The 10,783-nt window shown below is 42.7% G+C and overlaps 1 protein-coding gene across 1 annotated transcript; it reads left to right on the top strand.

The window, feature by feature from the left end:
* The first annotated feature begins 794 nt into the window (after nucleotides 1-794).
* LOC126273237 (uncharacterized) lies at nucleotides 795-4,098 on the top strand. Its single transcript, XM_049976781.1, has 4 exons — nucleotides 795-831; nucleotides 930-1,340; nucleotides 1,412-1,619; nucleotides 3,728-4,098. Exons 2-4 carry the CDS (start codon nucleotides 945-947, stop codon nucleotides 4,096-4,098), a joined length of 975 nt encoding a protein of 324 aa, XP_049832738.1. The 5' UTR covers nucleotides 795-831; nucleotides 930-944.
* The last annotated feature ends 6,685 nt before the right edge of the window (nucleotides 4,099-10,783 follow it).

Raw genomic sequence — 10,783 nt, 5'->3', positions numbered from 1 at the left:
GCAGATCGTCTAATAAATACAATAACAGATATATAAGAAATGAAGCATTTAAGAACTGTTAGAACTGTAAAAATAGTTCTACACTTTGCTCTTCGTAGTAGAAGGTGTGGATGTACCTTGGACTTGCGTAACATTTCTAACAATGAAGCTAGTATGTTTCATGAATACGAGTCCATCAACTGTCTGTATTTCGGTCTTATTTCCGATATGTATCGGAAATGAAATCTAAGATCTAATGTATCGGTGATTCGGTTTTGAAATTTCATTTCCATTACATATCGGAAATAAAACCTATAAACTTAAATACAAGGCTGAGGACTTTTGTCCCCTCTATGTGCCACGCGAAACCATTATATGGTCAAAATGAAAAATAGTGCTTCATTTGTTGCATATATATATTGCTATGCTTCTCGCATGATGTGTTCCACAAACATCTGCAGTCTTTAAAATTTTATCCGTCTTGCATCCTGTCGTGTGTATTAGAACAGTATTTAGTCGCGAGCGCAGTGGCGAAAGACAAACTTCTGTTGGGCGATTGGCACTACATCGCTACACACAGCACAATTTGTTGGGCGGATTATACTACTGAAGTATTGTATTTAGATGAATCCGCATATAGGCATCTAGATGCTGAATAAATATTGCTACTTGTTTTGAAAATAAATGTGTGCATGAAAGAGCTAACGGTAATGTTAGTAACAGTGAGACACGTCAGACAGTCACGCCCTCTACCGTGGAACGCACAAAGACGAGCGCCCCAGTGCTATAAATTCCCGCCCGAGTCAAATCTGAACGTAGTCTTGCAGTGATCACCGGTTCCTTAACAGCGTGGTATGTGAAAGCTCGCAGTTCTCATTGCAGTGTTTAATGTTGTTGATTATAAGTAACTAAATTTAATAATGTTTGAGTGGTAATTGTGTTTTAATTAGTTTTAGCATCCCAATATGTGCGAGTCAACCGGTATGAAGTCTGAAGAAGGCAAACCAGTCCAACCTGAGAGCTCTGTTACAGCAGCACCTGCTATTGCACCGTCCAAGCTTTCTGCAGCTGTGGAGGCGCCAGAGCAGACACTCAAGATGGCTGAGCTGCTGAAACACTGGCCTGCGGTGGTAATCGCTATCCAGAAGAGTAGAGATGCGTATTGCTCTGTAAAGCAGAAGGCCAGCATTATTACCTGGTCACTTAACTTGGCCGAGAAAGTTGTTGCTTCGGTTCTCGAACTTGCAGAACACAAACTGAGCAGCTTGCGGCCAATTATTCAGTACGCAGACAAAGCAGTTACCGAAGGTGTGGTGGTAATAGAGAGAGAATTTCCCGCAGTGAAGGAGTCGCCGGAAAAGGTAATTGCTAATAGATGTTAACTCCGAAATGGTTACGAGAAATCCACATAACAAATCTCTCTCCTTTTCAGCTGTACGATGCTATCACACAACACGTAGCGAAGATGGTGCACCCCGCGCTAGATAAAACCGAAGCTATAAGCGAAATCGGCAGGAAGAGACTCGACAGGGTTGCTAAAACGATAATCAACAAATACAACAGTTTGATCAAGATCGTGGACAGCTGGATGGACAAGCTGGAGAACAAACTGAACGGCGTAGAAGGTGAAACAGCCTCTGGTGAGTAACATACCGAGTTGTTAGCGGTAACGGGTAATTCAATGAAACAAGAGCGACTTAAGACTTCCTATTTATCTACTCATTTTCCACAAATTCATGGGAAACGCCCTTATCCTACAAGAAAGTTACATACAAGATGTTGTGTATTACTTCAAAAGTTTGAAGTTCCAGCTGCGTTTTCCTTTCTCCGAAGGATCGTCAATTTAAAAATACCTATATTGCGCGTAGCATCTAATTCGGACATATAAAATATTTTTATTTATAACGTACAGCCACTCAACGCCCATACCGGCGTGATGGCCAATGCCACGACTCTAATGGCATGTCTTGTGTATTAGTTTTCACTAGGTGACGTATCGCAAGATGAGTACTGTTCCGTTTGCATGTGTCTGGTTATGGTTGACAACTGACACGTTCTTATCTGGAGATAAATTGGGTCAAAAATTGAAGGGTAACGGTTTAAAGAACAGTAAGTGCCAAGGCAAGAGCCAGGGGGTGCAGAGCGAGAAGGGACGGGAAACATGTAAGACAGTTGCGGCGGGTTGTTAAGGGCGAGGGTGGGTTCGTTGCTGCCTGCGACAAGTCATGCAAAGGTAGTCTTTATTAGTGGGTTCAAATGGCTCTGAGCACGAAGGGACTGAGTTCTTCAGCCCCCCCCCCCCCCCCTATAACTTACAACTACTTCAACCTAACTTACGGACAGCACACACTAATATGCTCGAAGCAAGATTCGAACCTGGGACTGTAGCGGGAGCGCGGTTCCACACTGAAGGCCTTAGTAGTAGGTATCGTCCAATCCGGTATCTATGATGTGGAATGGTTACTCAGCGGCGGCAACAGCAGCTAGGTACAGGTGCTGGCTTCTCGGTCAGCATCAGTATTCCTACAATGGTAGGGTGCATCGTTTGGTGTCAGGTAGGTAATACGTCGCATTCACATCGTCGGGTAGTGTTAGCGGTTTGTGTGTTAGCCTACGAGGTGGTCGGCTTTAATGGCAGCTGGTATATCCGGTCAATGTTGCTGATCTGCAAGGACTTAGCTCGTCAAAGGTGGTTGTGCTCTGCCAAGCAGCGGGTGGAGCGTTTCCAATGATGCGTTGCAGTTTCTGTATGATCTGCAGGCATGTAGTAGCTGCATACATCAGGGGTATAATCAATTTCATATGTACCTCGACGCCTTCCTACTCAGGATACCTTCCTTGTTTCTCATTGGGTAGAAATGAGAGGTAACTACTTAGTTCTATATACTCTTCACTTCATGCACAATACCTTTGCCCCTTCACTGTTTTCTCTTTTTCACTCCGCCCCAGTGTTCTCTTCAGTCCAGAGGCTCATTTGATGCAGCTGTCCATGCTACTCCAGCCTCTGCAAAGCTCTTCAGCTCCCAATACCTACTGCAACTTACATCCTTCGGAATCTGGTGTATTCATCTCTTGGTCTCCCTCTGCAATTTTTACCCTCCACGCTGCCCTCGATTACTAAATTAGTAATCCCTAGATGCCTCAGAATATGCCCTACCAAGCAATCTCTTCTTGTCAAGTTGTGCCAGAAATTTCTTTTCTCCCAAATCCTATTCAATACATCCTCATTAGTTACGTGATCTACCCATCTAATCTTCTATAGCACGACATTTAGAAACCTTCTGTTCTTTCTGCCGTGCTATTTATCGTCCATGTTTCGCTCCCATACGTATGTACGCTCCATACAAATACTTCCAGAAACGGCTTCCTGAAACTTAAATCTACACTCGATGTTAACAAATTTCTCTTCAGAAAAGTTTTCCTGCAATTGCTATTCTACATTTTATATCTTCGTTACTTCGACGATCAGTTGTTTTGCTCCACAAATAGCAAAACTCCTGCACGACTTCAGGTGTCTCATTTCTTAATCCAATTCCCTCAGCATCACTCGACTTAATTCGACTAGATTCCACTATCCTCGTTTTTCTTTTGTTGTTCATCTAATATTCTCATTTCAGGACCATATCCACCGGTACACAAAACAATGTTTGCTTCCAAAGTTGTTCAAAATGTAGCCGTGTGGGCAGTGAAATATTGCGAGGACGCTGCTTGCCGGCCTTGGCGTGACTCGGTGTGTCTCTTTGTTCAGATGCGGAGACAGCTGCGGCGGAGCCGTCATCTTCTGCGGCACGGACCCAGACCATCACCGCCAGCCCGACACCTGCGCCCCCTGCGGGCCACGTTCGGCAGGCGCTGCGGCTGGGAGTTGGCGCCACCACGGCGCTGGCCGCCTTCCAGGTGGGGGCAGCCCTCTGGCTGCTGTCGCAGGCGCCGCTCGTGGGCCGCTTCTTCAGGGAGGCGCCGCCGCCCACAGCCGCCCCTTCGCCGTCTTCATCCTCCAGGGACGCCTCATTCGCCAGACTCCCGACTCCGACGGCTTCACAGGAGCAGCCGTTGCCCACAGCTCAGTCCACGGACTCATTCCACACGGAGCGGTTCATCTCATTGCCGCAGCAGTGATCACTGCCAGATATCTTACTGTAATTCGAAACTTTGCTTAATGTATGTAGTCCCTAGAATTGGTTTTAACTTATTTATTGGTGAAATAAAACGAAATACTGGCATCCGTGTGTACACTTCTTTCACTCGTATTACTGGAATAATGGCATAATAAAGTGCGCGTCATTTACGACGGCGGACGAGTTCAGGTTCGTTCTGCACATCTGACGTCGCAACACAGTCAGCCAATCATTAGAGAACGACGTTGCCAGAGCTCGACTACAGTTCAGAGCACGGACGACTGTCTTCAGTTTTAGAAACGTTCAGTCATAGATAAAGCAATTGAACAAAAGCAATGTCTTGATAGCATACCTTCTTTTATAGACAGTTTGTAAAAAGCATTCTTTATACCAATTGCTTCGTATTCTATTAATTAAACCAAATAGGCAATGAGCCTCATAATTCAGGCGATAGCAAGGAAAGGTGTTTGTATCATTCTCACCAACAGCTTTTTCACAATAAAGAACAGTTGTAATTGTTTAGTTCCTACTGTATATGGACGAAACGGAATTCATACCAAGTGTTTGTTGGTATTTTGCGTAATATTTTGGCCCTCCAGGAGAACTATTGAACGACAAGCTGCGTTAGTGTAATGGTTAGTGTTTGGCTGTTAAGTGAATGGTTCTGAGATCAAACTGTGTCCAGTACTTAATATTTTCTCTAGTTAAAAACAACGTTGAAGTGTCTTACTTCATGGATTATTAGTTTGAATGTAATTTACTGAAATTTCTAGTGGCGACTAAAATGGACCATATGGATGTATACACTATCGACTTAGGACCGGTTAGTAGGGCATGTTGTGAGGCATCAAAGGATCACAAATGTAGCATTGGAGGGCAGTGTGGAGGGTAAAAATCGTAGAGGGATACCAAGAGACGAATATGCTAAGCAGGTTCAGAGGGATGTAGGTTGCAGTAAGTACTGAGAGATGAAGCTTGCACAGGATAGGGTAGCCTAAAGAGCTACATCAAACCAGTCTCCGGACTGAAAACCACAACATGGACGTTCACTTCTGCAGACTCTTCAAAATTTCGAGCAGTGGTTTACTACATCTAACGCTGCACAATAACTGCGTTGAATATCGAAACCAAATTAATTCATTTATGGGGGGAAGGTATCAGTCAAGATGTGCAAAAAAAAAATCATTGTTGGGCCAAATAGTTTTCGTGAAATCGAATGATAGTGTGTCAAAGCAGTCGAAACACCGTGTGTCTGCACAGGCGAGCAGTGCAGTGATGACAAAATCGCGCACAGCGCAGAATACGGGGAGCACGTCTCTGTAGCAGCGAAAGGGTTAATGCCGCTGTGGTTGCTTTACATAATTAACTGCGCCCTCCCCTCCTAAACTTAAGTTTGCGAACTATAATATGGCGCTGCTTCTGTTGGCGCGTACAACTGGCAACGCAGCAATCTTCCGCGTCTGAGCTGACATGCGCGAACCACCAAGATGAAACAATTGAACTATAGAACGTTTTCAATATAGCTGGAAATTGAGCAAGCTAACGTGCCGTATTAAATCTGTGGGCAGTCAAGTTGTCATGAGAACTAAGGTAGAATTTGTTTTTACTTAATATACAAAGCTTGCCTTCACAGCTAATATTCTGCTCTGTTAACCAACAAGGTTAATTGCGATGTTGTCACAATCAAGTACCAAGTTTGCAAGCTATTAGACACAGAAGGAATTAAAATTAGTGGACGAAGGCGAAACTGTTAAATCATTCAGGATGTAATGCAGTTACTAAGATCCTCACTTGTTTAGAAAGTATTAAATTTTTTTTTACCATGTCAGTGTGTATTGGCCAACAAACGTAGTTCATTGTTATTTATTTCAGTTTGATAATTCCTCCTGTGGATTACTAATGCAGACATGGCGTCTGATCAGGAAAAGACATGGCGTCCGATCAGGAAAATTGGCCACACTACAAGACGGGAAATGTGGCTAAAGTTTTCACCCCAACAAGAGTTAGGTAGTACCAAAAACACGCGAAACATAGCGCATAAAGCTGATTTTATAAACTCTTTTACATTCAAAGCTATCATCCGCATTTTATCCCTTTCTGACAATTTTGAATTAATTTACATTATTTAACACCTTCTGTTCTTTTATATTTGTCCTAATACAAAAGTCCGATGGAAACGTTCCATTGCAGCCGCCTGGTCTTCTCTCAGATACTAGGGTGTGAAGATGCATAGAAAATGTGCCCGAAAATCAGAAAAACAAGGGATTCTGTTGCGATGGCATAGCGACAGTACCCTCATAGATACGAAACACTGCTCGCAACGTAAGCCTTCAATAAATTCGTGTAGTTGCAATGAATTGCTATCTGTTTCTTTTAAAATATTTGGTGTGCTACCTTATAATATGGAGATTCAATGTGTGTAAAGTAGTAAGCGTCCATTACGAGGGCTCTTCAATGAAGAATGATCATAATCTTTTATAGTCATAATTTCTCGCGCTAAAACTTAATCTTATGATATTCTGTTAGCTTAATGTTCAACAAACACGCCGTAGTAGTTTGATTATTGGGAATTCTCGTTCCCGCCTATGAGAGGCAGGCAAGGTCAGAAGTGTTCATTATCGCCTACCGCTGCAAAGGAGGTAACACGCGAGGAACAATGTGCGGCTTTTAAATCCTGCTTACGTCTCAACAAATCTACAGCTGAGGTCAATACAGTGTTACAGGAGGCCTATGGAGAGTCTGTTCTTCCCTACAGCACAGCTCAAAGGTGGTTTAAAATGTTTAAAGAGGGGAGACATCAATTTCAAAGAAAGGTGGACCCGGTGCTCCAGTTACTGCTCTTACAGAAGGAAACGTCACACTTCTCATTGTGAGAGAGGATCGACGAACTACCTTAAGATAAATTTCTGAAATAATCAACATTTCATTCGGTGCCACCCATACGTTGGAGACAGAAAAATTACACGTGACACGTGTTCGTGCTCAATGCGTTCCAAGACTGTTTATCCCCGAACGAAAGGATATTCGTGTGCAGGTGTGCATGCTATTAAAGTTGATGTTAGAGGAAGATCCGGAGTTTCTTTCAAATGTAATCACTGCTGATGAAACTTGGCTACATCATTTTGATCCTGAGAGCAAAGAGCAAAACTCAATGCAGAAATCTCCTTCATGACCAATCCCCAAGAAAGCAAAAGTGGTTGCTTCCGCTGGGAAAGTTACGTTCATCTCATTCCTTGATATTCATGGAATAGCTTATCGGTATGTTGTACCTGCACACACATCAGTAACTGGACAATACTACAGGGATGTCCTGAAAACATTGCAAGTTCACATCAGGCACGAAAGACCACATTTCCGTGAAGCAGGCTGGATGCTGCACCACGATATTGCGCGGCCGCATATTGCCAATGTTGTTGCTGAATATCTCGCAAAAATTGAAGTGAAGTGCATCCCTCATCCTCCCTATAGTCCGGATTTAGCCCCATGTGACTTTTTTCTATTCCCTAGCATGAATGAACGCCTTCGTGGGATGCATTATCAATCACCAGAAGCAGTGGTGATGGATGCGGAGGCGATTTTGAAGGACCTCTCAAAAAATGGTTTCCAGCATGTATCTGAAGACTGGCAGAAACGCTGTGACAAGTGCATCGCATTATGAGAGACTACCTTGAGAATGACCATCAAAATTGAGTATAGGTATGTTGTCAAAAAAAAAAAAATATGATAATTCTTTGTTGAACAGCCCTCGTAATTCCCATGGCTGGTGAAAGCTGAATCTCTCTTTGAGTGGTGACTTTCTGCCAGCCTCCCCCCTACTTTCCCACGCGGTCTGAGGTGTAGCCCTACAATGTCAATATTGACTCCTAAGCAAAAAAGTTTGACGGCCACTGCCTAAATTCTTCTGAATCTCATTACTGTAATCATCTCTTGGTCTCCCTCTACAATTTTTACCCCCACGCTCCCCTCCAATACTAAATTGGTGATGTCTCAAAATGCATCCTACCTACAGATCCTTTCTTTTGGACAAGTTATGTCAGAAATTTCTTGTGTCTCTAATTCTATTCAGTACCTCCACATTACTTACTTGATCTACCCATCTAATCTTAAACATTCTTCTTTAGCACCACATACCCGATGTTAACAAATTTCTCTTCTTCACAAACGCTTTCCTTGCTATTGCCAGTCTACGTTTTATACCCTCTCTACTTCGCCCATCATCATTTATTTTGCTGTCCAAAGAGCAAAACTCATCTACTGCCTTAAGTGTCTCATTTCCTAATATAATTTTCTTAGCGTCACCTGAGGTATTGAATAGAATTGGGGAGAAGAGGAGTGTGTGGCACAACTTGGCGAGAAGAAGGGACCGGTTGGTAGGACATGTTCTGAGGCATCAAGGGGTCACAAATTTAGCATTGGAGGGCAGTGTGGAGGGTAAAAATCGTAGAGGGAGACCAAGAGATGAATACACTAAGCAGATTCAGAAGGATGTAGGTTGCCGTAAGTACTGGGAGATGAAGAAGCATGCACAGGATAGAGTAGCATGGAGAGCTGCATCAAACCAGTCTCAGGACTGAAGACCACAACAACAGCATCACCTGATTTAATTCGGTTGTGTTTCATAATGTTTGTTTTGCTTTTGTTGGTGTCCCTCTTACGTCTTCCCGTCAAAACAATGTCCATTCCGTTCAACTGCTCTTGCAAGTCCTTTGCTGTTTCTGACTAGGTTACAATGTCATGGGCAAACCACAAGTTTTTATTCCTTTTCTCTAAACTTGATTTGCTATTCCAAATTTTCCTTTGGTTTCCTGTACTTCTTGTTCGATGTGCAGATTGTATAACATCAGGGATAGGCTGTCTCTTCTCAACCACTGCTTCCCTTTCATCCCTCAACTCCTGAGCTACCTTCCTATTATCTTCAGGTGCAAATCTTCTGATACATAATTTATATTTGCTCTTAACTGTGTTGAAATGAATTTTCCTGGTATGAAAAAGTTAAATTTTAAGTGTTGTATTTCATGAATCGAGTGCGGAAATATGTGAGGAACAGTGGGAAAAACTGTGAAAAACTTACCGAACAAACAAGGAGGAACATTTTTAACCTTTTGAGGTCAGCATACTTTGGATTATTTATACTGCCGTCATGTCAAAATGTTAAAAAATAGTCTTCCTTGTTTGTTGGATAAATTATTCACTGTTTATTTCACTGTTTCTGACACATTTCAGCAAGTGATTCACGAAATTCGAAATCTAACATCTAACTTTCTCTTAACAGGAAAATTCATTTCACCTCAATCAAGAGCGAATCTAAATTGTACATTAAACGATTTGCATCTGAAGATGGGTCCACAAGATCCGAAATGCATCCTATAATTTAACAAAAAGAAAAATTGTTACTGAAGGCAAAAGACCGTGTATAAATCAATTAAATAAAACCATCATTATTTTATTTATATTCATTGTTTCTATGGTACAGTTAATACCTTTTCTCAAATGCGAAGTTCACTAATAAATGCAATCGTTTTAAACCGTGCGGCCGTCCACTAACCTCCGATTCCACATAGTGGCCCCCGAGACAAAACAACTGCTCAGCATTGGCCTAAGTGTGGTTTCACGGTCCTTCAAATACTTTCCACATATGATCGCAATTGTAACACGCGAACGGTTGACTGCCTTCGCCGTTTTCCAGACCATCGTTCCCAGGCGCTGTACTATGACAATCCGCCCTTTGTTAAGAAGTTTATGTTAACGGATTTCCCTCTTTGTGGCCCCTATGGCCGCTAGAATGATTTCTCATTCTCCCCTGCTGCTCCTGTAACTTTCCTTGCCACCTAATGCAGCCACTACGCCACTAGGTGGTGTTCTATCTCGCAGTGATCAGCGGTCATAATGTTTCGGCTCATCGGTGTATTCTGACCTCATTAGAAAATCGTAAATCAAGCTAGCCGATCTGAAGAGAATTCTCAGAATTTATCACGAGGTCGAGAGTAGTGAGTCTTTGTACCCCACTTGTAGAAGTCCGCATCATCTAGCTGCGGTCACCGCTTGCGGACATTCCACCCTAAAGCAGAGTCATACATTTCGAATCATTAACTCGAGGTGTGTGTGTGTGTGTGTGTGTGTGTGTGTGTGTGTGTGTGTGTGTGTGTGTATGTGTGTTTGTGTGTGTGTGTGTGTGTGTGTAAAGGGGGGGGGGGGGCAGGGAGGCAATTATCGAGGCAGCGACATACACGAGCACTTGTCTTACAGCTATCTATAAAACAGATTTCGTTGTCCGTCTAGAATACTTCAATTTTTTTAAATTAAATGAACCGATTTCACTTCACCTAAACTGTTCTCAGATCTGTAGATAAAAACAAAATAATTTATCAACATGCATTCTACGATATGCAACACTGCTGTTATACTAAACCTGAAATCCAATGTTCCAGAACGAACCTGAGTCCGCAAGGTAACTTTCAACAGGTGTATCTGGCACATGAACAACGTACGAGGGTCGGTCAAAAAGTAATGCCTCCCATTTTTTTCTACTTAAAAAAATTAAGTTAAGTGAAAAATTTGAATTTGGCGCCATTCCTCAAACCTTCTGCAATCCACTGCAATAGTAACTTTCTGTGTCAACAGGTGGCAGCACAGCAGAAGTTTGTAAGATGGCCGACGTCGATGTTCGTTTATGACAGCGTTGTGTG

The sequence above is a fragment of the Schistocerca gregaria genome, chromosome 5 (genome assembly GCF_023897955.1).
Source record: "Schistocerca gregaria isolate iqSchGreg1 chromosome 5, iqSchGreg1.2, whole genome shotgun sequence".
Classification (NCBI taxonomy): Eukaryota; Metazoa; Arthropoda; class Insecta; order Orthoptera; family Acrididae; genus Schistocerca; species Schistocerca gregaria.
Note: the sequence above shows the minus strand (reverse complement) of the source record. Positions and strands in the feature narration are given on the sequence as shown.

What these genes read in the sequence shown, in the direction of transcription:
- LOC126273237 (XM_049976781.1), top strand. Translation starts at nt 945, where the DNA reads ATGTGCGAGTCAACCGGTATGAAGTCTGAAGAAGGCAAACCAGTCCAA. An exon ending in TGAAGGAGTCGCCGGAAAAG is followed by an intron (nt 1,341 to 1,411) that starts GTAATTGCTAAT and finishes TCTCCTTTTCAG; the next exon opens with CTGTACGATGCTATCACACA. An exon ending in AGAAGGTGAAACAGCCTCTG is followed by an intron (nt 1,620 to 3,727) that starts GTGAGTAACATA and finishes CTCTTTGTTCAG; the next exon opens with ATGCGGAGACAGCTGCGGCG.